Source organism: Vipera ursinii (genome assembly GCF_947247035.1).
Source record: "Vipera ursinii genome assembly, chromosome: 4".
NCBI classification, from domain to species: domain Eukaryota; kingdom Metazoa; phylum Chordata; class Lepidosauria; order Squamata; family Viperidae; genus Vipera; species Vipera ursinii.
Window position 1 is genome coordinate 119,420,506 of NC_139514.1, and position 27,337 is coordinate 119,447,842.

Sequence of the window (27,337 nt, forward strand, 5' to 3'; positions counted from 1 at the left end):
GACATCAAAGCATGCTTTGAAGGTATGGGAAAGCAGATTTCAATGGAATATTACGAAACACTTGTCTTATGGAACAAACTTTGCAAGAGAGATGTCGGGCTTCATTTCTTTGGATATATGCAGACCTTGGATAGCCATCTCTGTGGGACCCTTGAATTTGGATTCTACACTCAACAGTGAATTGGGTTCAATGGCTACTCTAACTCTGATTGTGTGGACATTGGCAAAAATACCATGAATTTAGTTTTTACTAGACAACCTGTGACCCCTTGCGTCATCCTTTCTGAGATATTTCCCTCAACACCTTCAACAACGTTGGAGCTTCTAATGTCCTGCCTTCACTGGAAAAGTTGGGATAGATTCGGAGAGGGTATCTGGCTTGGCCTGTGTAGCAGAGTCAAACATCTGCACAGGAAATGTTTTTATGATATGTCATGAACTGTTTTATGATAATTTTTCTGTCATAACTCATTTTATAAAGTTTCAATTTCACAGGCGCCATGGGTCCCAGACATTGGACACATTCTGAAAATCAACCTATTTGAGGCACCTTGGTTCAAAACATTTTACCCCATAATGTACTATTCTGCCTATTAAAGCTTAGGGGAAGGGAGGTTTTAGTAGTCAATGGATAAGTTGACTTCATCAACAACAACCCTTTTGTAATTAGATCCAGGTAACTTAGAACCTCTAATTAAAATCACAGTAAGCCCACCATAATTACATGTTGCATTGTTCTTTAAACCGGTTTAGATTAGCGTTTCATGACTTAATTCTCCAGTCAACATGGACGTAGCTCAGAAGTCCGGGACATCCACCTATCTAGTAGCTGATTATAGGATGAGGTCCTTAGGGTCCTTCTAACGTGTTCATTGATGCTTGTCGGTTGGATCAACGATTGCTTTCTGTTGGAGAGGCTGGTATTTTGTAGGGCTTTCCCCTACAAAATGGTTTTCAGCCACTGTGACTATCAGATTTGGATAGCGTATTTGCTATCCGTGTATATTCCATACATATTTCAGATGTTTGGAATATTTAGTATTCCAAAAGGGCTGTGGAGTCTCCGTAAGCTGTGGGCTCTGGGTCTATGAATTATCCTCTTCTGATTTATGGATTACGTAGTGAGTTGCTGAATGGAATTTCAGAACTTTCATCCTGAAAGCAGTGGTTGAGTCATTTTTATCCCCATGTGAATATCAGTATTATTTTTTTTAAAAAAACAAACATTGGAAGCTTTATAAAAACAAAAAGCTTTCCGTTGGAAGTGATCAGCCATTCAAATATAAAGCTGTATTTTTAAATGGGAAAAGTGAAGTTGCTTTACTTTTTGGCTGGAAGATGAATGTTTAAATTGTTTCCTAACTTGCACTTGGTTAGATCAATTATTTAACTGCTATAAATACCCTGCAGAATGCACTCTCATGTGTCGAGATAAGTCAAGATTTGTTTGTCAAAGAGTTTGATACAGTTGCTTTGTTCTTTCCTGCATGTAGCCATTGCAGCTCAGCAAAACAATATAATTTTATATTATGTCCTGTTAGTAAATCTAGATACAGAATGAGGCATATACATAGATATCACACAGCAAGATATATCATAGTTGCACACTAGGATTTTTAAAAAAAATTTGACTTTGTACACATATTTCCAGGTAAATGGCGCTCCAGTGTCCTGCAGTGTCTTTCTGCTGCCTTGACCATGTTACTAATGATGGTGGTGGGGAATTCACCTGGGGGGGACCATTTGGGGAGATTTGCACGTTCAGAAATGTGTGCTTATTTGTGTTATTTAAGCTTGTGGCCCTGGGCATGTCTGAACATTGCTGGGATGTTTGCAAGTCTTCCGTCTGGCTAGCTGCCATACAGGCTTGATGGATAGCATCGCTACGGATTTGAACATTTCATACCTAAATCTCCCAGGGTCTGCGTCTGTCCCATCGCTCTCTTGGCCCGGTTACCTGGTGCCCTCCTCTCAGCTTCCAACCCCTGACGCCCGCCCCTCTGGGTCCGCCCAGCAGGCCTTGGTGAGCAGGGATGAAGAACCCTTGGCCAACTCCCCTTAGTCTCTACACTCTCTCTCTCTCTCTCTCTCTCTCTCTCTCTCTCTCTCTCTCTCTCTCTCTCTCTCTCTCTCTCTCTCACACACACACACACACACACACACACACACACACACACACCGATTGCCTTCTTGTTATAAACATTTTTGGGCCTTCCGCCTTTGATGTGTGGAGTTCACCTTGTGGAGATAAGCAGATTTTCGCAAACTAAAAAAATTAAGTTCAGCTTCCATGGTTTTCAGTCCTGAACTTAACATTTATTGCATTTATCAGTTACAGATGATGTAATGGAGACCTGTCCGTTATGCTGGTAGATCAGGATGGTTATAAATTGATTCCTTCATGTGACTAACCAGTCATAACTCAAGGATTATCTGCACAACATTCCAAGTGCAAACCGTCACTAAATCATTCTGCATTTGCATCCTTCTGTTTGTCTTCGACGTTTTATGCCAAAGAATCACCTATCAATCGCCTCCTTGGGATAAAAAATTCTCAGAGGTTTCCCTGGGAATAACACGGAAAAGGCTACGAGGCTGTCGGTTTTACTGGGTTGCCTTATTTCTAAATCCTAGCAGTTTTAATTCCCACGCAAGTTTGCCACTGGCACTCTTTGCAGCTTTTGTGCTACGAACAAGAATGAGTCATTTCTATCCCACATCCTTTAATTTCCTCTCAAGATCAGCCTCTTGTTTATCTGCAGCTTGCTTGTGCCTGGGATGGATTTGGATGGAGTCGCGTTATTAGCAATCGCCCTTAGCTCCCGTATTTTTCTAGACCTTAGATTCTTTCCTGTGTTTCTTAACAGACTTTGCTTTAATGCATCCTACAAAGTTGACAGCCACAACGATGCCTGGTTAACAGGAGTGGATATTCTTCTCTCTCTCTCTCCCCTTCTCCCCAAACAGAATAGGAATAAAATACAGTTCCAAGTAAACAACTCAAAATAATACTTTCTGTCTCTGCTTGTTCTTTTATTGGCAGTCTTCTGCTGTAAACTGTAAAACAGCAAAATGTTTGTACTTGCCCTTTTTCAAACAGCATATTGTCTCGCTCTGAGAATAGCTAGAACAATTCAATATGATTTTTAAAAGTAGGGAACACGAATACTTTACCTTAGAAGTTACGCTGCCTGATCCGTCTCAGAGATTGGGTTTGGATTATATTATTTTGGTAATATCATGCTGCCCAAGCATGCTCAGTACGCAACCTCCAGTACTAATAATACAATTTTGTTCCCTTATTTATGCAGAAATATAATCAATAAGCTGGAAACGTCCGTGATGGATTTCAAAAGCAACTCGCTCTTGCTCCCCAAGAAAGGAGCCAACCACATCAAGATGAAGCCGGTTCCGGAGATCCTGGGGAATCCCACCGGGAGGCCCCCGAGCTGTGAAGTGAGCCGAGAGTGCTCCGTTTACCTGGGCAAGGCCCACCTTTCCGCCACACTACAGGGCGATGTCGTGCCTAAATGCAACGGCCACGAGGCCCTGCCCTTCATCCCCGTGGAGAAGCTCCAAGACCTCACCTCCCGCGTCTTCAACGGGGAGTCGGGAGCGCAGGAGACCAAACTGCGCTTCGAGTCTCAGGACAGCAAGGAAGCCGGGACGCCCCCCAACACTACCCCAGCCAAGAACGGCTCGCCGGAAATTAAACTGAAAATCACTAAAACGTACATGAATGGGAAGCCACTCTTTGAATCCTCCATCTGTGGCGACGGCGTGCTGGAGGCCGCGCAGGCGGAGCCCAACCCGGCCAACAAGGAGAAGAGGAGTAGGAAGAGGAGCATCAAGTATGACTCCCTACTCGAGCGGGGATTCGTAGAAGCGGCGTTGCTGTCCGGCTCGTCCAGTTCCTCCTGCGAAAAGGTACCGCGGGTCCCCTCGGCTCCTTGCGACCGTCGGGCGGTCGGAATTTGCAGTCAGTCGGCTATCGAATTTTCAGATCGCCGCACCGAGGAATCTTTGCTCGGATTAGTGTGTCCGTGGTTTCTGACAGTGTAAAGGCATCCTTGGTCAGCTTTGGTAGCTACAGAATACAGGAAGTCCTCGACTTAATGACAGCTCGTTTAGTGACCGTTCAGCGGCGCTGAAAAATGTGACTTGTGACCGTTTTTCACAGTTACGACCTTTGCAGCCTCCCCGTGGCCACGCGATCAGAATTCGGATGCTTGGCAACTGGTTCACATTTATGACGGTCACAGTGTCCTGGGTTCACGTGATTTCTCCCCCCCCCCCCTTTCAGCGACCTTCTGAAAAGCAAAGTCAGTGGGGAAGACAGAGTCACAGATTACTAACTGGTCAGCTGCGGTGCTTCACTTAACAACTGTGGCCAAAAAAGTCATAAAATGGGGCAAAACTCGACAAATTTCTCATTTAGCGACAGAAATTTTGGGCTCAGTTGTGGTGATAAGTCGAGGACTACCTGTAAGACCGTATAGTTTTCTAGCAGCAATACAGAAGTGGTTTACTATTGCCTTGATTTGGGGTATTTTTTTCAGCTCCCAGGCTGATGCTCTTAACCTAAAATAAACCAAGGGCAGCTGTGGCCCCTTTACAACCCGTGGACTTCAATCCCAGAATTCCTGAGCCAGCCTTTTCTGGCTGGCTGAGGAATTCTGGGAGTTGAAGTCCACAGGTCATGAAGGGGCCATAGTTGCCTACCCCTGCTCTATACTCCCATTGGCTAGCTTTATTAACTGGGGCCATAGTTGCCCACCTCTATTCTAGAGCAGGGGTCCTCAACCTTGGCAACTTTAAGACTTGTGGACTTCAACTCCCAGATTTCTGGCTGAGGAATTCTGGGAGTTGAAGTCTACAAGTCTTAAAGTTGCCAAGGTTGAGGACCCCTGCTCTAGAGGGTGTGCATCCATTTCCAGAATCATTTAGGTCCCCCCTCTTTATTTCTCCCATCTGGTACTCCTTGTGTGGGTGTGAATGGTAGGATGTTCTTCACCTGGTTCTGCTCTTCTGGAAGAGGAGGGATGGGGTCCAGAGTAGATGAAAGAACTGTCCAGAAGATTTAGAAGCGATTGTGACTTCGGGTTATGCTGCTTGGAAGTTATGAAAGAGTTGTATCTTGCGCAGTGTTGCTTCTTTTTTCTTTGTATACATTGAGCAAAATTTGCTTTAAACATTGTGAAAATGAGAAAAAAATAGCTTTCAAATCAGAGAATAATAATGCTGAACCAGAACCAATCATGTTAATAGTGTACTATTGGATGTTGAAAAGGTTTGGATTCAGATATTTTGATGTATTTCTGGCTATTTTTAGCAATATGATGCTTGTCCTGCTGCTCTGCTGGTCATTTTTCTGTCTATACATTGGTGATCCTGGAGGAAAGGCTGGTAACATTTCTCCAACCACTTGCAATCTTTATTTCACTCTTGAGATTATTCATTGCAACTGCCTGCAGAGCGTCACTGAAAAAGGTAGAATGATTTTGAGTTTAAAAATAAAGTGTTCGAATAGAGTCAAGGAGAAAAAAAAGTGCAGGAATTATTTTTGTTCTGGTGTTAGACGCCAGTCATTGCCACGTGTCCAGATTTCGAACTTAATTCCTTATCTTGCAGCTACCGTACATTAATTTTCTAGTCTACAAAGTTTGTACTTCTCACTCCCTACTTTTGCAGCTATTTGGAGATGGCGCCCTTGACACGTTCCTAAGTTTTGAAAAGTATTCTTGCTTATAAAAAATGGGATTTCAATATAAATATATTAGTATTAGAAAGCATGAAAGGACACCACGAGGCAGAATAAATATGGAAGGGAAGGAAATTTATTTATTTAATTTTTATACCGCCCTTCTCCCGAAGGACTCAGGGCAGTGTACAGGGCAATAAATATCAAAATACGAAATACAAAAGTTAAAAAACATTAAATAATTATGCCCGATATGATACATTAGTTAAAATCCATATTCAAACCCCAAACCCATCAGGCCAGGCTGGCTTGTTCAAATAAATAAGTTTTTAGATCACGTCGGAAGGAGTGAAGGTCGGCGGCCATCCGGAGCTCAACCGGTAAGCGGTTCCACAGGTCAGGCGCACCCACAGAGAATGCCCTCCCCCTGGGGGCCGCCAGTCGTTATTCTCTGACCAGTGGCACCCTGAGGAGGCCCACTCTGTGGGAGCGCACTGGACGGGGGGAAGTTGACGCCAGCCGCAGGTGTTGCCGTAGGTAATCCGGACCCATGCCATGTAGGGCTTCACCAGCACCTTGAAATGCTGGGGTGGCACATCTGGATGTCCTGGCAAGGCTTCCTTCCGTCCCAGTTTGAACCACAGCTGATGCCAAATCCCGCCACCCCTGCCTGGAGGTCAGAGATAATGAAAGCTGCGGTTGATTAATCCTCATCAGTAAATAGTCTTGATTGAATGCACGGCTTCCTATGGCATACAACATTAAATACGTGGGGATACGTAATATTAAATATATGAGGGATACATGTAGAGTATGGTCATAAACCTAAGTCAGTGCAATGCTTTTGTACTATGAAGGGGTGGATTTGGCGCACACACACAAAACTGAAATTCCCTGCAGAATGCCATTCTCCTTTGTCTGCTCCGTCCCTGTTCAGGACAGGACCCAGTTAGAATTCCCAGGGTTCCACTTATTTTTAAGTTCAGAGTACCCCAAATGTAGGACAAAGCAGAACATTCCTCAACTGCCCTCTTGAGAACCTGCTCTTGACGTTTGTATCAAAGGAGGGTTTGTCCCAAAGGTGCTCTTTGGTCCGGACCGAACCAAGAAAGTCCCATTTTCTTTTGAAAAAGCACTTTTGGGGCAACCATGACCTGGATGACTGAGAATCTCCGAAGACAAAGTAGGGCTTTGGTCTTGTGTAAAACGGAGCTCTGAGGACTCCCTTTGCGCCTTTCTCCAGAAATTCTCTGTCAGGCCCCTCAAATACATGCTAAGCCCAACAGGGCAAGCCCAAATGTCATTTCTGGCTAAGGAGAAAAGAGTTGCCTTGTAATTTTAGACATATCGTATCTGGGTAAATTTTATTGGGATAGGAACTGTTTTGGTTACTTAATAATAATAAAGTTGGAAGGGACCTTGGAGGTCATCTAGTCCATCCCCCTGCTCAGGCAGGAAACCCTACACCATTTCAGACAAATGGCTGTCCAGTCTCTTCTTAAAGACTTCCAGTGTTGGAGCATTCACAGCTTCTGGAGGCAGGTTGTTCCGCTGGTTAATTGTTCTAACTGTCAGGAAGTTTCTCCTTAGTTCCAGGTTGCTTCTCTCTTTGGTTAAATGACGTACTCAAAGAGATTACCTGTCAGTGCTAGATATTTTGGCTGTTTCCAAGACCATATTCCATATGGACCATATGGTAAAACTGGACCTTAAGAACCGTGTTATGATGATTTGGGTTGTTTCTCTGAGCCCATCTCCAGGAGGTGTAAAGCTGTTGGACCCCTAAAATGGTAGCCCACAGGCTTTCAGACGCGTCCATCTCGCCCCATGCAGCGTTCAACATCTTCTGAAATGGTTCTGCTTGCTAGAGATTGGAGCGTCACTAATAAGTTCATGAAGCTGAGGGCCATTCCTTCTTGCTGACCGATTCCCAGGAAGCAATCGGCAGCGTTGAATGCTGTCCACGTTTGAGAATAAGTTGCATGAGGGAGAACACTTGGAACAGTCAAGACATGAAAGAGATGCTGTAGGAAATTAGATTTTGGATTTGGGCTTGTTTGGGTGGATTTGTACTTGGAATGTATTTGTATTCGGAGACTGGAAATAGAATAGGAATAGAATAGAATGCAGAATAGAATAGGAATAGAAAAGAAAATAGAGTAGAATAGAATAGAACAGAGCTGGAAGGGACCTTGGAGGTCATCTAGTCCAGCCCCCTGCTCAAGCAGGAGAACCTACACCATCTCAGACAAGTGACTGTCCAGTCTCTTCTTAAAAACCTCCAGTGATGGAGCACCCACAATTTCTGGTGGCCAGCAGTTCCACTGGTTGATTGTCCTCACTGTTAGGAAGTTTCTCCTTAATTCCAGGTTGCTTCTCTCTTTGATCAGTTTCCAACCGTTGTTTTCTCGTCCTGCCCTCTGGTGCTTTGGTTAATGACCCCCCCCTCTTCTTTCTGGCAGCCCCTCAGATACCGGAAGACTGCTTTCATGTCTCCCCTATTTCTTCTTTTCTTTAGACCAGCCAAACCCAAATCTTGCAGCTGTTCTTCGTATGTTTTAGTCTCCAGGCCTTGGATCATCTTAGTTGCTCTTCTCTGAATTTTTTCCAAATTCTCGTGGTTTTGAACACAATGCAGAGTTAACAGGTTGCCTGTAAATTCACTGCTGTTTGTAAAACCTTTGTTAGAGGAAAGTTAGATTTAACAATAAGCGTCTCTTGGTGTCTTCCACCTTAAATGTGGCAATGTGCATGTGCTTTTCAGATACTGTTGCTGTGGTGTTGGCAGTTCAGTTTCTTCGATGGAAACAACTAAGCAGCTTTGATTTTTAAGCTTGGCAGATTTCCAAAAATGTGCACTGCACACCTCCATTCGTTAGAAGCCTTAAGCTGGAGAAACATCTTGACAAGCTTCCTGCTTATTCGGGACTGTTATGGTTTGTCCATGCATTTCTTGGCAACAAGATAGGGTCCACTTTCTTCAGGGCAATGGAGCCCAATCCTTAACCCCGTTATGGGTTACTCCTAGCTTCCCCCCAATGCATTTGACGTATTGGTGCCATTCTCAGAATGATTGCAGCTGCTGAGCCCTCGTAAGGACGGTCATCACCAAAAGGACTCCAGATGGGTCTCTGTAACATCTGGAGAAACGTAGGTAGAACTGCAACGTCAAGGATTCCATTTATCTTAGGCATTGGCTAATTTAAAGCCATAACTCACCTTGAACGTTCCTATCTGGAGAAAAGTATACGGCCCCAAATCCTTAATTCCACAGAAGCCAAGTGAAGAAGCTCTCTTCTTCTTAAGATACGCAGGGAGCCCTCGACTTAATGGCCACGATTGAGCCCAACATTTCCATTGCTAAGAAGGGCAGTCGTTAAGTGAGTTTTGCCCCATTTTACGACCTGCCTTACCACAGTTGTTAAGTGAATCACTGCAGTTGTTAAGTTAGTAACATGGCTGTTAAGTGAACCTGGCTTCCCCATTGACTTTGCTTGTCAAAAGGTTATAAATGGCGATCGTGTGATTCCCGGGACACTGCAGCCCCCGTAAGTACAGGCCAGTTGCCAAACCTCTGAATTTTGACCAGATGACCGTGGGGATGTGGCCTCGGCCATGTGAAAAACGGTCGTAAGTCCCTTTTTTTCAGTGCCGTTGTAACTTCAGTCACCAAATGAATAGTTGTAAGTCGAGGACAACCCGTAGGCCAGGGGTCCTCAACCGCGGCAACTTTAAGACTCGCGGACTTCAACTCCCCGAATTCCTCAGCCAGGAAGCTTTGCTGGCTGAGGAATTCTGGGAGTTGAAGTCCACGAGTCTTAAAAGTTGCCGCGGTTGAGGACCCCCGCCATAGGCCACCTTTTCATTCCTGAAGCTCAGACTTCACCTGATCCTTGAAGATCAGAGGGTTTTGCGTAGCGTTAGAAGCCAAGTCCTGCCTGCCTTTCTCACCTGTCTTCCTAACCGCCCAGAGTACTCAAAGGCTGCATGCATTCGGGCTGGAGATTAAGACTGAAGGCCGTAGTGCTGATCTGAATAAGTGAAGGTGCTTCATTGTTGGTCAGCTGTAAAAGTCTTCTCATTGCCAGAATCTGGGTCTCTTCTCTTTCCCCCTCCCCTCCCTAAAGTTTTCTGCCCAAGAAGACTCCCCTCTGGCGGCCAAGAAAGAGGACCGAACGCAGGTCTTGAAGTACGGCGTGGGAGACGTGGTCTGGTCCAAAGTGTCCGGCTATCCGTGGTGGCCTTGCATGATCTCCACTGACCCTCTTCTCCATCACTTCACTAAGCTCAACGGTAGGTCCTTCGGGGGGGCAGGGGGCCCGCTTGGCTCGGTTGCAGACAGCGGCCCACCAAGCCAAGTATTAAAAGCAAGAGAACTCAGCCAATAATCCTTCATTCGCCACAGTTGTGTTGGTTTTAACTGCAGCCCACCAACACTCAACACTGCAAAACTAGGCAGCTTTCTGAAGACGGCCTCGCTGACCCTCGCAAGGTCATTCGTGAAGACCTCAATCGTGTATCGCGTGGGGGGGTGGTTTTGAAATACGCCAAAGAGTGGGAGAAGCCATTGCTTCAAGCCTACATTGCTTGAAAGATGGAGGCTTGGAAGTGGGCCAGTTCAGGTGTTTGTTAATTAAATCACCTCTTTCAGAAATGGTTTGGTTTTGCTCTACCTCAGGGGTCTTCAAACTTGGCGCTTTTACGACTTGTGCAAGTCCACAAGTCATAAAAGGGCCAAGTTTGAAGACCTCTCCTCCACCTTAATAAGCCTACACAGCCAAAATGGACAATGCCGGCTGGATTCATTCATTCACGGTAAATTTTATTTTGCTTTATTAGCTTGTTGAACAAGCTGTGGTTCTGCTGAATCCATACACGGCGCTAAGCCAGGATATAATTCATCACCAGAATGGCAGCTCAGCAAGCCAAGAGTTTTATGTTATACTGTGATAGGTGGGACCCCTTCTCAACCTGGTTATTCTTCAAATGTTTGGATTTCAGCTCTCAAAATGCCACCTCCCTCCTGGCTACGGCCACGAATAGAGAAAGCCACCCACATCTAGGATGCCAAGCTGGTGTTGAACAACTGAACTCAGCAGGAATACTGGGGGGGGGAAATTAACTTCATACAGTCAAGTGTTATTTCATCTTTGCACATGGCTCTGTTACGCTAAGACCCTGACTTGGTTGAATGTGCTGTCTATGTTTTCAGGACAGAAAAAGAGTTTTCGCCAGTATCACGTACAGTTTTTTGGGGATGCACCAGAACGAGCCTGGGTGTTTGAAAAAAGCCTTGTCACGTTCAAAGGAGAGGAGCAGTTTGAGCAGTTGTGCCAGGAAAGTGCAAAGCATTCCATTAGCAAGGCAGAGAAAATAAAGGTAAGGTTTCTGTGTCTGCTCTTTGGGGCTTGCTAATATTTGGGCTACGTTACCTGCTTGCTCGTGGCATCTTGTTATGCATTGATAATGAATGGAGAAAATTAGCTTTGTCGAGATTCACCAGGTAGGGCTTTTCTGTTTTTAATCTAAATTACCTCTTTTTCTTAACGGGTTTTTTCTCCCCCCCCCCCCTGCAGATGTTAAAACCTGTTTCAGGAAAACTGCGTCCCCAGTGGGAGATGGGGGTCAAGCAGTCCAAAGACGCCTTGTCCATGTCCGTGGAGGACAGGAAGGCTAAATACACCTTCATTTACATCAGGGGCAGGCCAGTCCTCAACCCCCAAGTGGCGAAGGAAGCCGGACTCGTAGTTAAGTCTTTGGAAGAGATGGATAAAATTTATTCGGACGAAGACCTTTTACAGACTCTGAAATCGAGCAAAGAATATGACGTCCCAGCCAAAAGGGGGAGAAGGACCAAGTCGCTTTGCGCAAGTGATTCGGAAGACTTCGGCCCCAGGCCTGTCCAGAGCACCCCTTCCGGAAGAAGCCCGGAGGAGAGAGGAGGCACGGGGGGGTCCCCTTTCGGTCGGAAGAAAGCCATTGCCTTCGCTCCCCGAAACCGAAAGAGCGATGGGGTCCCTCAGTTCCTGGTCTTTTGTCAGAAGCACCGAGATGAGGTTGGTGTCTTCAGAATTCGTATCGTGACGCTTCATCCTTTTTCAGGTGTCTGGATGGGTCCCTTAGAGCAGAGGCCCCCCCAACCTTTTGGGCACCAGGGACCACCGCTTCCGTGGAGAGAGGTTTTTCCACGGACCGGGGCGCGTGTGGTTTTGTGTGCTGCCTGCATCCTGCGGATGGATGGGGCTTGGCTTGGTTGTGCGGCCCGGTGGCTGGCATGCCGTGGCCCGGTACCGGTCCACAGACCGAGAGTTGGGAACCCCTGCCTTAGAGTCACAAAGTGCGACACCTGTGTGTCTTCTCCTCGCGCACTTGACACTCATCCAGGTTCTCAGAAGCTTTGCCATAATTCTGTTGGGCGGCTTCTCCCGCCTGCTTAAGATAGCAAATCTGTGAGTGAGTTGAGTCTAAACGGAGAGGCTGTGAATACTGACCCTCGCGTGATTTTGTGTGTTGGGAGGGGGGGGAGCCCTCAGGATTTTGGAACTGGGTCATAAGTACCTCTGGGGCGGTCTGTCCTGACTTCAGATAGCCACTAAACGAGCAGTTGTAGGTCAGGGCCACCTGTGCCGTGTGGCTTTACCTGCCAGTTGCAGGTGTTCATGATGTTTTTGTACCCCTGAAATCAAGCGGGGGGCCTTGTTGTTTCCGGCTGAAGAATTCTCAGTGTCTCTGTCTGTTCTGTTCATGGAGTTTCAGGACCTTTCAGGCAGGCAGAAAATCTGGGTCCTCTAGGAGAATTGAAAGGTTTTTAATTTTTTAAGAAAAAACACTTGGAGAAAACTAGACCGTTTGTCTTACTTATATGCAGGTAGTCCTCAATTTACAACAGTTCACGTAGTGACCATTCGAAGTTACAACGGCACTGAAAAATGTGACTTGTGACCGTTTTTCATAGTTACGACCGTTGCACCATCCCCAAGGTCACGTGATCAAACTTCGGACGCTTGGCAACTGGTTCGTACTTACGACGGTCGCAGCATCGTTCAGGGGTCACGTGATCCCCTTTTAATAGGCACAGTCAGTTGCGGAGCCACTTAACAGCCGTGTTACTCATTGAACAAGTGCGATGATTCACTTAACAGCTGTGGCAAGAAAAGTCATAAAATGGGGGGGGACCCGAGGATTATCGGCAACTGAGATTAAGCATTCTTGGGGTGAGTCCGTGTCCATCCTAACGGGGGATTCTCCATGGTTGTCCTTTTCCAAAAGGCAAGTGGACTTTCTTAATTAGTTTTTTCCCACGAAGACGTTCTGCTTCCTTGAAGTCATAAGGGAAAAACCGGAAAAATCCAGTTGCCTTTTGGAAAAAGCGCCTTTGGGACACGTCCATCGTGCAACAAAAATAAAATAAAATAATAGGTGAATAAATGGAAAACGAAAGGTGGAAAACAAGCCAGGAGCCAACTTGAAAGGGCAGGCCTCTGGGTCTTTCTCCGCCATCGACTCTCGTGTCTTTCTTACGTCCAGGTGGTCTCTGAGCATCCCGATGCGTCGAGCGACGAAATAGAAGAACTGCTGGAGTCACAGTGGAACATGCTAAGTGAAAAACAGAAAACACGCTATAACACAAAATTTGCCCTAGTGACCTCTCCCAAATGTGAAGAAGACACTGGTAAACGTAAAACTGTGCTCGTATACTCTAACTAAGTTTAATATATGTAGCCGTGTTTAATTAAGCACACAATTCACAGCCTGTAGGGAAGATCAGCTTTCACTGTTTCTGTCTCTAATTTTGGGATGTTGTGCCGATGAGCAGAGAATGCAGTCCTTTTCTTCTTTTTCTTTTTATTTATTTAAACCAGAAAAGTTAATAATGTCTACATTTCTTGCTCATTGTTCTGCGAAGTTGCTCTGTGTAAACCTGTTGTAGATATGCTGGTGTCTCGTTCCCTTCCTGCCTCCAAGCAGCCGCCGCCTGTATCCCTGTCAGTGAAATGGGAATTAAGGAGATGGAAAGAAATTAAGCTAGAATTTAAATTAAAGACGTTCGCTCCGAGTGTAACTCTCCTGTCTAAAGTTGAAGTGGAGGTTGATTCCGTGTCCCTGTGTTTGCGATAATTAAGGCCGTGTGGATGTTCAAAGACACCCAACGCTTAAATGTGTCCAGGACAGACAGGGTGTAGCTAGTGGTGGGGAATATTATTTGAATCTGCAGGAATCTGGCCAGATCTCCATCTTTATAAAGCATTTAGCTATAGATTTGGAAGAGTTGATATGCCTAAAGGCAAAAAAAAATAAAAATAAAAAGCCATATTTTTTGTTTCTCGGTATTAATATTATAGTCTGTATAATGTTGTTGGATTGTGACAGAAATTTTAAGATAACAGGTTGCTGCTTTGGACAATGAGAAGAATGAGAGTGTGTTGGAAAGGTTTCTCAATTTTGGACAAAATGTATTAAAACTGTAGTCAGTTTTGTTATTTGTGTGTGAAATGACAACTTGTGGGGAAAGTTGAATGCTTTGTCTCGATGTATAAAATATGTGGGTGTCGATTTTAAAAGCAAACAAGACTACACAACATTCTGTATCTCTCAAGGTTCAACCGCGAGGAGCATGAGCAAGGCCACACGTAAAGTCTTTCAAGGATCACGTAAACGAAGATCAAGATCCAGAAGTAATTTAAATTTGTGCTGTGTAATATTGATTTTAAACTAAGTAACCCTTAAGTGTGCCTTTCATGTAACTGCTCAATCCTGCCTTTTTCTCAAGATGTTGTGCTCCTTCAGTTTTAGCGTTTTTATGGATCTTGAATTAAATATTTGAGTGCTGTAGTACAAAATTCTGTCCAGCTTTATGGAGGTTTCTTCTTACGATCCAATTAAAATGAATCTTGCTTCCTCAGTTTGTTACACCTCTGTAAGATGACTTTCAGACCTGGGCATATTTAGGGATCCGTTTTTGCACGTCGATATAGTTATGTCAAAATCTTGGCCTAGGCCACAGCTTTTCCCAATAATCTTAAACTTCACCCTTGGCGTGTGGAAACGAACAGTTATCCACACGTTTTTAAAAGAAACATGTTGTAGGATAGTAAGATGTGTTTTGAGGCTTGAAAATTTAATTACCAGCAAAAGAATATTGATTTTTCCCCCAAAACATTTGAATGAAGTTTTGTAGCTCCAAATTAAGTAATAGCAATTTGGTCCTAGGCTAAAAAGTATACTTGGGGAATAATGAACAATAATTAGAAAGTTTTGTTATGATCCAATAGGGGATTTTGGGGATAGGAAATAGAATCTTTACATACAAAGGAGAATTGGTGAAATAAGTTGTATAAACTAGTTGTGATCTTCTCTCTTAAAGTTTTTAACATTGAACTTTATTATTTCAAATGGGTTTAATTCAGACCCACTGGTTTCAGGTATAAATATGCGAGGTACCTAAAAACCTTTTTCCCCCACTGTCTTTGTCTAAAATATTCCTCCCCCCCACCTACCCTTGGTCTTTATATGAAACAAATTCACTTTAATACATGTAATTGCTTTATATTTTCCAAGCCTTAAGGTGATGGTCTATCGCATAATTTCAGAAAATGGGATAATTGCTTTATATAACACTAGTGCGCTTTTAAAAGAAGTTACTTCAGAAGAAAAAACTTCCGGTTGTAGATCCATTATAAATTGAAAGGAGAAATTAAAATTAAATGTACAGATAGGCGTAGGATGTTTTCGTATATAAGATCAGCTCTCGTGGGTGTGTAGTGCAAAGCTAGTTTTAATAAGAGAAGGTGGGAGTCACAAGATGTTTAAGGTTAATAAACATTAGCAAGCTGTATTAGAACAGTAACATAACTGCTTTGGTTCGAGATAATTTCTGCATGAGCTTTAAGTTTCCCCATCCCTACTCCAAGGTAACTTATATGGAAATAAAAGGAAACCTGTAAAGAGGACAAGGAAAACCACGGAAGATTTCGAAGTTCAAGAAGCATCTAGAAAAAAGCTGAGAATGGATAAGAAGAACTATCAGGAGGTAACTATGTTCTTGGCTTACACTCTAATGGCAACCGAGGGGATTGTTATTCGACTTCGTTTTATCAAAATAACATTCTGCTTCACTGGAGCAGGTGATTTAATGGATGGGGTGATCAATGGATGGATCGACAAGTGGTTAACCAGAGAGCTCATTTCAAAACATCGAAATAGGCAGTGCCCATAAAAGCTTTGATTTTATATTTGTGGGTCTGTTTGCTGAATCTTTCCGCCATGATAGTAGAGGTACAAGCGAACAGCTGAGAAAGGAAGTCAGCTGCGTCTTTGGGGGGGGGGTTTCCATCTGGAAAAGGGGGATAAAACGCCCTTTCATCTGTACTTTTCAGATGGCCAGTCTCACTTTTTTTTTCATCTTGAACTAGTTGTTTATTTGCATCCAACACTTCACATATTTAGGGTCAAACAAATTGATTAACAGGTGCGGAAGCAACAGTTCATGTATGCAGAAATGTTACAAGATCCAGTGGAGTTAAGATATTTGTGCAGGTAACCCTTGACTTACCACCATTCATTTAGTGAGCATTTGAAGTTACAACGGCAACGAAAAATGTGACTTAGGGCCATTTTTCACACTTTGTGAAAAAGGACATCCCCACGGTCACATGTTCAAAATTCGGACCCTTCGCAACTGGCTCATATTTATGACGGGGGCAGCCTCCTGGGGTCATGTGGTCCCCTTTTGTGACCTGACAAGCAAAGTCAATAGAGAAGGCGGATCCACTTAACAACCAGGTTACTAACTTAACAACTGCAGTCATTCACATAACAACTGTGGCAAGAAAGACCGTAAAATGGGGCAAAACTTAACAACAACAGAAATTTTGGACTCGGCTGTGGTAAAGACTCCCTGAGTAGTTATCCTCATTTTTTGAATGCCTATTTTGTGAACTCACAAGCAACGTTATTAGCACTTAGAAATATTGTGTTTTTCCTTCTTCTTTTTTTTAATACCTTCACCAGTAAGGCATGTCGACTGTTGTTAAAAGAAACATGGACATTAGGTCCTAAAGCTGATATGTTACTTCAGCTACTGTAAAATAGTTGCGTGCAGCATACTTTATTGGCCCCGAACTAACAAATTCCCGAGTAGATTGCAGCTTCCATTCATGTTCCCTCGTCTTAATCCGCGGGGAGGGAGCGGAAAGGCCCACCTGTCCAGGCAACACTCTGGAACTGAGGCGGGGGGACGCTTGTGCTCGCTGGGACACGGGGTCGCTCCTGCCTTTTCATCGCTCGGAGATATTGGCACATGCCAAGCAGGGTGTCTTAACCCCGTGGTCTTGCGGTTGCCACTGTTGAGTAGTCGCCCCAACTAACCCACGTTGTCCGGGAGACCTTCCCTTACGTCCTTGAACGGAGCAACAGGAATGAGCCCTGGGTTGGCTCCTTTCTGCCAAAAGTCACAGATCTGGTTGCTTCTGCACAGGGGATGACTTGATGAACTGCTTTTGCAGGTAAGCTGCCTGCCCACAGGTATCTATGAACGGATGGAGTTTAAAAAAAAGAAGAAACCAACGCCCTTTGCGCGTAACTTCCCAGCCACCTCATAGGAAACTTGGATAGCAACGCTACCGTTGGCCAGGCAGACCTGCGACTGCTTTTGGGAACAGAGTTTAAGTTGTAAGTCGAGGCACCCGTGTGGCCAGACCCAATTTTACAACCGACAAGCCACCGTCTCGTGACCGCAGGATGCCGCAACTAGTCGTAAATATGAGCCTGTTTGCCAAGCATCCAAGATGCAGCTGTTAGGGTGAGGCGTGACGTTTTGACAGCTGGAAATGATGTAAAGAATGTCCTAACTCTGAGTGATCAACCACTTGTCAGTCAACCGCTACCTGTAGTCATAAGTCCTTTTCTATTGGAGGTGCTGCTATTAAATTTGTTTTTAACCTTCAAGTAAAACTAATCTTTGCTTAGTAACCTATTTTTTTCCAAACTTACACCCGGTCAGGTAACTAAAGCACGTGTTCAGCAAAAGATGGTTCCCCAGTGGGAGTTTTAAATGGATGCTCTAATTAGTCCTATCACAGAAGTCTTAAAAGTGCTAACTTTAAACACGTTGTTTTAAAATTAAATGACTGCTTTAATAGATGTATTTTTATTTACAGTCTGTTTCAATGAGGTGATTATTTTCTTCCTGTATTTATGTAAATTAGGAAGGCTCTTATTTTTGTTATTTCATTTTCTCTCTTCCTTCCCCCCCCCCTTTTTTTTTAATAACAGAGGGAGAGGAGCAATGACAAAACAGCAAAAACAAACTTGGCTAAAGTCACAGAAACCTCACAAAAGAAGCCGTCAGGTAACGTAGTCCGAACAAGCTTGATGCGTCTTCTAACATGAACCAGGTTCTGTGTTCCGTGGTTTAAAGTGGATGCTGAAATGTGGAAAAATAAACGGTGGCCCTGTTTGAATGCTGCTGTAAGCTTGAGAAGCGGGACACACGCCTTTTATTTGTTGAAGGTGGGGGTCCTAATTGTTACCCCTCCCCCACTAACTCACAAACCAGTCAGGAAGGGATGGGAAAGCCCGGCGGGATTCTTAGAATTGGTAAGTGGAATTCTGTTCTGTAACTAGATGGACAGACAGACAGAGATTGGTTGGTTGGTTGGTTGGTTGGTTGGTTGGTTGGTTGGTTGGTTGGTTGGTTGGTTGATGATAGAGACAAATAGACATATGGAGACAGACAAACATAGACAGATGGATACATATAGATAGGCATAAGCATAGACACACGGTTAGAGATAGATGGATAGATTAGATTGATGACAGACAAGACAGATATCCACCGAGTGCTACTGGCCTTATTTCCAGCTGTGTTTTTTAAGCCTCACTGAGGAAGCTAGGCAATTAAATGTAGTCTGGTTTAATGTAAGTAGTATTAGTCCCCACGAGTATTTAAAAAGCTCTGACCTTGTAAAATTGATTTGCAAATCTACTATAGAAACATCAGTAATAAATTATTGACCAAATCCATCCAGGTCACATCTTTAGAAAAAAGATGGGGATACCAATGGAACGCTAGATTGCAAACATGCTACGTGCATTGTATCTTAACTCTTCTTGTATTTCTAATTCCATGCCGTGGGGATCTCAAAAGAATATTCTGAATTCTTGATACATCAGTCAGGCAATGTTGACTTCAAGGAGAGACCCTGGGGACTCTTGAGTTCACTTTGTAAACCAGAATTATTTTACCACAACGGCAGGTCTCTCAGATGCATATAAGCCACTGAAGAAACGGAATCGGGCCCCGGGACCAGAATCTTCACATCTCCCTTATAGCAAAAGCTCATCTCCTTCAGCGTCCTTAACTGAGAATGAGGTAAAATACAAATGAACAATGGGAGGCAGATAAAAAATATGCAAGCAACTTAAATTTGGTTTCTTTAAACAGTGGAAAGAAATAACCTTTGAAACAGGATTCATTCGTTGTTATAAAAACCTCAGTTCACCTTTCTCTGTAGATACGGTGTGTGTTGTGATTCAGGGTCAGCCTGTGGGTTCGGCAGTTGGGTCGGACAACGACTCAGAGGAGGAGGGGGTTGTTGAAGATCTTGCTGATGATAGCCCTCAGGCAGGCCCCTCCCACTTGGTCACCATGGAGACCCAGCTGTGTGAGCCTGACAGTGTGGATGAAGATGACCCACAGCTGGCCCTGTTCAAGGACTCCCGACGCAGGAGGCAGTCAAGTAGGAGCAAACAGAGGAAGGCTGTGGGGCTTCTCGGAAGGAGGCAGAGAGAGGCCACGCCCTGAACTCTTTATAAAGGGAATGTTTGGGGAGGGCTGGTTTGCTGAAAGCAACCGCTCAGATAGTGTTTCAAAGCTCCGGTTCGTGTCTTGTTTGTTTGTTTTTGTAATAAATTTGGCAGACGTATTCCAGCCTCTTGCCGTCTGTAAAGGGGTTGCCTTTTCTGCAAGGCCGGTAGCAGGCTGGTACAGAACAGTGTGGTAAGTCTATCTCTGCAGGAGAAAGAGGAAAGGTTGGGTGAGGACTTGACTGTGTGCTTCATGCCAGCTTTTCTGAATTTTGGTTCCACGTAGTATTATGAGACATTAAAGTCGGGTACTGCGAGGATTTTAAATATGGAATAGGCCAAGGAAATGGAGGCCATCCAACTATCTCAGATACCAAGTCTAAATTTGTGGTGCTGGCTGGGACTACTTCAGACTCTCCAAAAGCTGCTTAATGCCAAATATTTCAACCAAAGCTTTTCTTAAAATGCTTAGGAAGAAGCACTTCTGCCCAAAACATAAAACATTCAGAAGTTAATCGGGCCCCGTTGGCACAGTTAAACCAAGGTGAAACAATGTTCAGCTCAGCTCAGATCACAAGCAGTATAAATGAGAGGAAAATGCCTTGTTCTGGTTATTGGGATTTTTTCCTCCTTAAAATCCATTCAGACTCTGCAAGGCTTGGGACAGGAAGGAGAAAATTTGGGGCTTTGGGGCCGGATGTGGTTGTGCAGGTCACGCCCATCAGCTACTCAATAAACTGAACATTTTCCTCTTGAGTCCTTCGACTTTAGAGCCCCACGCAGTCCTGAGGTGCATGCTCACACGGTGCGGACCTTTTGTATATGGCAACCTCAAAGCTCAGAGCAACACAATTGCAACACACAGTGCAAGCCTTTCTACAGGTGGTCCTCAACGGTCGCTTAGCAACCATTTGAAGTTACAACAAAGCCCGAAAAGGGTGTTTACGACCTAGATGGCCGCCTTCCTCCACCCTGACCACATTTTGGGAGCTTGGCAGCCTCTCCCCCGCGCCCCCCATTACGGCCATTTGCAGAATCCTGCAGTTACAGGACCACAATTTATTACGTTTTTGCTAGAAATTGGACTTTACTTCCAATCATCATCAAAAAACGCCCCATGGTAAACAATGGGTTCACTTAACTGTGGCACTCATTTTAATGACCACCACAAAAGGGTCATAAAATCTGGTTAGCACGAATCGACTCCCCTTCGTGATCACTGGTAACAAACATGGATTAGGGCAATGGGACAATTTATCATATAGCATAAAGCAGTTTCTGCTGCGAGATCCTTCTGTCACATTTATTTATTTTATTTATTTATTTATTAAATTTGTATACCGCCCTTCTCCCGAAGGACTCAGGGCGGTGAACAGGGCAGTACATATCAAAAACAAGATACAAAAATTAAAAACAATTAAACAAAATGCCCACGAATAAAACACATTAAAAAACACATTGCCCAAGAGAACGCAGCAATCAGTAAAAAATGGATGGCCAGTGTAGAGTAGAGGTATCCCTCAGCTTGCTTAGTGACCGTTTGAAATTACAACGGAAACCTAAAAAGTTACTGAGGACCCAGATTCGAAATTCTGACCACTGGCTCTGTCACCTGATTGTAAAAACTGCCCATAGGAACCCATGGATCCCCTCAACAACCGCTCTCTTAGTATATAACTTGTAGTAGACTGCAACTAACTTCCACGGTATCCAAGCCAGCAGATTCAGATGTCCACATTGTAGACCTACAAGTGGTGTGGCCTTCTCCACCAGCCACGCGTCCATCTTCCAACCCCTTGATTCTGTCAGTCAGAGCCTCCGTTGCGCTGCATTGATTTGAGACGGCAGAGTAACTGGCCATTTCGGCATAAGAGCTACAGTGCGATGGTCCACCTCAAAGGAGAAGACGGAAGGGATTGAAACTGAGCAATCCTTCACTTCATGAGGCGGAATTCTAAGTTCATCCACAAGGAACTAAGCTCATCAGCAGAGAGCCACCGCTGTCTCAGCTGCGTGACTTTCCTCCGTATGTCATCCATGAACCCAGGCAGCTGTGCGTGTGATCAGACCAGGACTGCCCGGGTTTACAGCTCTCCTTTTCCTGTCCAGGGGCCTCTGCCTGTGTCTTTCACAAGTGAAAGTGTGGCAGATCCTCCAGGCAAACCTCAGCTCTCTTAGTTCCACAGTAGATGCGGTCTACTCCAGGGGTTCTCAACCTGTGGTCCATGGACCCCTGGGAGCTGTGATGTCGTCACAAGCAGTCTGTGAAGGCTTGAGGAAATGTTATGATTTAAATCTTGAGTTAAGGCTTTAGGGTCCCTGGCCACAAAAGGTATTTAAAGGGGGTCCGTGGTGAAGAAAAGGTTGAGAACCACTGGCCTGGTCCATCAGAAAAGGTCTACCAAAAACACTGAATGTGTCTAGATATTTTTCAAGAAGGAACTCATGCTGGACAACGGTCCTGCTTTTCCTGTGTGAAATGATGTTCGTATTTCCATTTCTCCTCTGAGTAAAAGACTTGCACTGTTGCACAGGGACAATCACTGCATAACATGTACCTGCAGAGGCTGTAGTTGTCTGTGAGTCCCTTGGACTGCAAGGCGATCAAACCGGTCAGTCCTAGAGGAGATCAACCCTGACTGCTCTTTAGAAGCTAAAACTCAGATCCTTTGGCCACCTAATGAGAAGGAAGGACTCACTGGAGAAGAGCCTAATGCTGGGAAAGGTGGAGGGCAAGAGAAGAAGGGGACGACAGAGAAGGAGGTGGCTGGATGGAGTCACTGAAGCAGGCGGCGTGATCCTAAATGGACTCCAGAAGATGGTAGAGGACAGGAAGGCCTGGAGGAACGTGTCCATGGGGCCGCGATGGGTCAGACATGATTTCACAACTAACAACAAGCACCGTCTTATGCCTTGACTTGACCTCAGCACTTGTTTTAGCAGCAGATGTCCATGCAACGTGTTCTTTTTTATTATTATTATTATTAGTTGTATTCATTTGTAACATAAAATGTGAAAATGCAAAAGCCAATAGTAGGGGGACAACAGTAGAGAAAAGAAAAACAAAAAAGGTGTGAAAAAAGGGGGGAGGAAGAAACGAAAAGCATTGACTTCCGACTCTGTTGCAGTAAAACCAGACATTAAAGTCAAATCTCAACGTTTTACATTTCTATAGCGGTGTGCAATAGCCATTTCTGCGACATGTTCACGCACCTATGTAAACTACCACACACACACACACACACACACACACACACACACACACACACACACACACACACACGTCTCTTGGCAGAGCTGTGTTACCCTCTCCTAAATTAACAACCGGCCTTTTTATTTGTTAACCTCCAGTAGCAAAGAAAGTGGGAGGCACCTAGATCACACACCAAAGAGTACTTTACCTGGAGTGTTGTTGTTGTTGTTGTTTTCTTCAAATGGTCGTCTCTGCATGCTCACATTTTGCACACCTTTGGATTCTTGGTTTGTGGAGTACAGGTGGTCCTCAACTTAACAACAGTTCGTTTAGTGACCATTCAAAGTTACAGCAGCAGTGACTGATGACCGTTTTTCACAGGTACGACCTTTGCAGCATCCCCTCGGTCCTGTGATCAAAATTCAGGCACTTGGCAACTGATTTGTACTTATGACGGTCGCAGCGTGCCGGGGGTGTGTGTCACGTGATCCCCTTTTGCGACCTCCTGACCAGCAAAGTCCATGGGAAAGCCAGATTCACTTAACGACCGTGTTACTAGCTTAACAACTGCAGTGTTCACTTAACAATTGTGGCAAAAAAAAGGTTGTAAAATGGGGCAAAGCTCAATAACAGAAAATTTGGGTTCGATTGTGGTCGTAATTCGAGGACTACCTGTAGTCGGCTTCCAGAGCGGCTGCATCTGTTGGGAAACGAGGAAGGCTTACAGCTGTGATGAGGCAATCCCAAGGGGAGGGCTTCTGCCAAAGCCACAGCTGTAACACCATCCATTAAGAGTTCCTGGCCAGGTACAAATTCACCCGGAGGGGCTCATTGCTGGCCCCCAGGCAAGCAGCCTCCCTCTCCGGAAATAGTCCACGTTAGAATTCATTCGGCCACCAAATGTGCATCAGGCCTGTCACAAGTGAAAGTTGGCGGGGAACAGTTTGGGGGTCTAGGATTTCATGGTGTTGCTGAAGAAGAAATCTAAGGGCTCCAAGCTGGCCGGGGGATGCTGGGACCTGTAGTCCAGCAACCCCTGGAGAGCTGAAGGGGTTGATAAATCATAGGGTTTTTCCCCCCACAGAAGCAACATTAAATCAGAATGCACGGCATACAGGAAGCTCTTAACTCCTCCTGTGGTTTTCAGGTTTCAGATGGTCCGGGAGACGAAAGGTCCGAGTCCGCCTACGAGAGTGCCGACGAGGTCTCGGGGAGGCCTCTCAGCTGTCCAAGAAGTCTGAGCGGGGGGCTGCCGCCAGGAAGGAGTACGTTTGCCAGGTAAGGAAGGAAGGGGCTTGTCAAGCGAGCCCTCCGGGTAAACTCTTGGGACGGCCAGCTTAGGGAGAGATTGTGTAAATCTGAAAACCTAACATGAACAAATAGGTTGAAATATCCGTGGGAAACCCGTCACCGGAATCGTCTTCCAGTACACCTCGGTTGACTTTCAACAGGCCTCCTCCTGTCTTGGCCCTTTAAACTTGTCATTTGGGGCAGAATGAATATTCCATTTATAGGTGATAATCAAAATGGGGGACGACGTTCTTTTGTCGGTATCCAAACAATCGTGTTCTAAAGAAACTCTAGTATTACAGACTTTGCTAATTAGGATAATATGAATACTGCATAATGCAAACCAGAACCAAACAAGGTCTGTAGGGTAAACTAAATGGTCGAAAACTTATCTGCTGCAGACAATTTGCAAATCTCATAGGATCTATGCCGAGTCCAATTGCATTTGTCAGAATGTGCATTTTTTTAAAAAAAACATGTTTTGACCTTGGAATTAATCACTCCCACCTGGAATGTGTCTTTTTCTTTTTCTTTTCTTTTTCTTTTTTTTTGCGGGGGGGGGGGGAGGTGGGGGAGAAGAGAAGGGGTTGTATGTCCCACTGCTCAGCCTATACAAAAATTGGCCAAGCAAACAGTGGGAGCCTTTAAGCAAGTACTTGTTGCAAATACTGCCTGACCTTCGTAGAACAGAACTGAGGGAAGGACCAGTAAGAGTGAAGTTTCCCCCAAGCGGCCCGGAGAAGGTAGTCACGGGCAACAATACATCCATCACGGCTTGGCTTTCCCAACTCACATACTTTGCCTTTTTAGGCTGATAGCTTTAAAATGCCACGACGCAGTGCTCGTATTTTGGGCACGCAGTCCCATGTGGAAAGTGCAACCCACGTGCAAACTACCTGGCCGCTTGAAAACCCATCGTGGTTCTACCTGTAGTACAGTACTTGGGTGTGGTGGGTTCGTTTATTGGCTTGGAAAGGAGCACAGCTGCACAGATGCTGCATCTCCTCAAGCTTAACTTCCTGTAGTAATCCAGTTCCAAGATGGCAGCCAGTGGCCGCCTCCTGCCCTGGCAAGCAGATCGTTTACCGACTGATGCTGCAGCCTCACGGGCTCTCAGCTCCGGTGGCCTCCCTTTGACCAGGCCCCACTGACCTCTGGGGCCAGGATCTCACCAGCCAGGGGACGTTCCTTCGGGTGGGGCCTGTGGCGGCCACTGGTCCGGAGAGAAGGAGCTGGATGCGGGAGGTCAGGTCCAACTTCTGCAAGTAGCTCAGAACGCCCCATTCTCCGATACAGGCAGTCCTCGACTTACAACCACAATTGAGCCCAAAATTTATGTTGCTAAGTGAGACATTTGTTAAGTGGGTTTTGCCCCATTTTACGACTTTTCTTGCCACGGTTGTTAAGTGAATCCCCTGAGTGGATAAGTTAGCAACCCTGTTGTTAAATGAATCCGGCTTCCCCCATTGGCTTTGCTGATCAGAAGGTCACCAAAAGTGATCACACCATCTTGGGACACAGCGACGGTCCTAAGTATGAACCGGCAGCCAAGCTGCTGAATTTTGATCACATGACCCTGGGGATGCCGCAAAGGTCGTAACTGTGAAAAACGGTCATAAGTCACTTTTTTCAGTACCAAATGATCAGTTGTAAGTCGAGGGTTCCCTTTGCTCAAGGAGTCTGCAAATGCTTCTTTTCTCCACCATAAGAAGCCACGAATGTTCACCCTCCATGGAAACTCCCTGTTGAAGCCAGCACTGTGGCTGTGGCTGCTGCTGCTGCTGGAGGCTCCTCTTGGCACACACTCGAACGAAGCTGACTGTGGACCTCCACTCGGTGGATCTGATTTTTTTTTAAGGAGTCCCGTGCCCTTAAAAAAGACGGCAGCCTCAAGGGAGATGTTGTGATTCAGTGTCAGCCTGTGCTCCCAGCAGCTGAGTCTGAGGAATCGGAGGAGGAGGAGGAGGGGCTTGGAGAGCCTTCCGTGTCAGAGGGAGGCTCTGATGCACTGCAGGACTCTCAGCCTGGCCCCTCCAGTCATGTTCCTCATGAGGCTCAGCTGTGTGAGGAGGAGGTGTCGGACTCAGAAGAGTCACAGCTGAATCTGTTCAGAGACGCTAGAAGCAGAAGGCAATCCAGCAGAGCAGAGCAGAGAAAATCAGTGAGGCAACTCAGTGAGAGGAGGAGAAGGCAGTGAGAAGCCTTGGGACTGATAATAAGAGGGGAAGGTGTGGGCGGGGTTGGTTGCTGAAGGCAACTGTTTGGAGACATTCTAAGAGAATCCTGGTCTGTTCTTGCTACTTCTGTTTAACTCTTGTTTGTTGACTCTTGTTTGATATTTTGATTCATTTATTGAAGGAAATATTCTGTTGCTTTTTTGTTTGAACTGTAAATAAATTTGGGTTGGGTTTTTCCAGCCTATTAACTGTAAAAAGGAAAAAGGGGTTGTCCCTGACACACAAACAGGGCCGGTCGTAGGCTGGAAGAGAACAGGAGAGGGACCCTAAGTTTTTTTTTCCCCTTCTCAAGGTCTGTGAGAAGCCCGGGGAGCTGCTGTTGTGTGAAGGACGTTGCCTGGGGGCTTTCCACGCCAGCTGCAGCGGCCTCTCCGGACGGCCCAAGGGGCACTTCAGGTGCAGCGAATGCACTTCAGGCAAGTCTCGTCTCCTGGAGGAACGGCAGCCTCTGCCCGCTCTGGACCCTCGTTGCCGGACTCCGCTCCCCACGTTTCCTACTGGAAATGTGAATATTTTGCATTACAGCCACCATTCCATTTTCTCCAAATTTCCTTACTATTCTCCAAAAGAGATTTACAAAGTTATTAGACATTTAACATTGAAAGGAAGATGCTTATGGGGGGGGAAATGCCTGCGAAAAATGATCTATTTATTTATTTATTTTTAAAGGGTAGTTACTTTTAATTCCACGCACTCCGTTGGCTCCGGCTAAATATGAACTCGTCTCTGTTCTGTTCTTGAGCAACACTAAAAGGATGTCTTGCGCTTTCACCAGGGGTCCACGCCTGTTTTGTGTGCAAGGAGAAGCAGTCGGAAGTCAAGCGCTGCGCCGTCTCTCACTGCGGAAAGTTTTATCACGAAGCCTGCGTGAAGAAATCCCCCCTCACCGTTTTTGAGAACCGGGGCTTTCGCTGCCCTCTGCACAGCTGCGAGAGTTGCCACATTGCCAACCCCTCCAACCCGAAAGTCTCCAAAGGTCTTCGCTCTCCTCCTCCTCCTCCTCCTCCTCCTCCTCCTCCTCCTCCTCTTCTTCTTCTTCTTCTTCTTCTTCTTCTTCTTCTTCTTCTTCTTCTTCTTCTTCTTCTTCTTCTTCTTCTCCTTCTCCTTCTC

At 45.3% G+C, this 27,337-nt stretch overlaps 1 protein-coding gene across 1 annotated transcript in view; it reads left to right on the top strand.

The window, feature by feature from the left end:
• The first annotated feature begins 2,974 nt into the window (after positions 1 to 2,974).
• NSD2 (nuclear receptor binding SET domain protein 2) overlaps positions 2,975 to 27,337 on the top strand; it is a 36,704-nt gene continuing 12,341 nt past the window's right edge. Inside the window, 13 exon segments of the mRNA XM_083362292.1 lie at positions 2,975 to 3,927; positions 9,829 to 9,994; positions 10,914 to 11,080; positions 11,278 to 11,757; positions 13,229 to 13,373; positions 14,299 to 14,376; positions 15,613 to 15,731; positions 17,975 to 18,050; positions 18,958 to 19,073; positions 23,848 to 23,902; positions 23,905 to 23,978; positions 26,520 to 26,643; positions 27,003 to 27,203. Coding sequence (XP_083218418.1) covers positions 3,241 to 3,927; positions 9,829 to 9,994; positions 10,914 to 11,080; positions 11,278 to 11,757; positions 13,229 to 13,373; positions 14,299 to 14,376; positions 15,613 to 15,731; positions 17,975 to 18,050; positions 18,958 to 19,073; positions 23,848 to 23,902; positions 23,905 to 23,978; positions 26,520 to 26,643; positions 27,003 to 27,203 — 2,488 coding nt within the window. The 5' untranslated portion in view covers positions 2,975 to 3,240.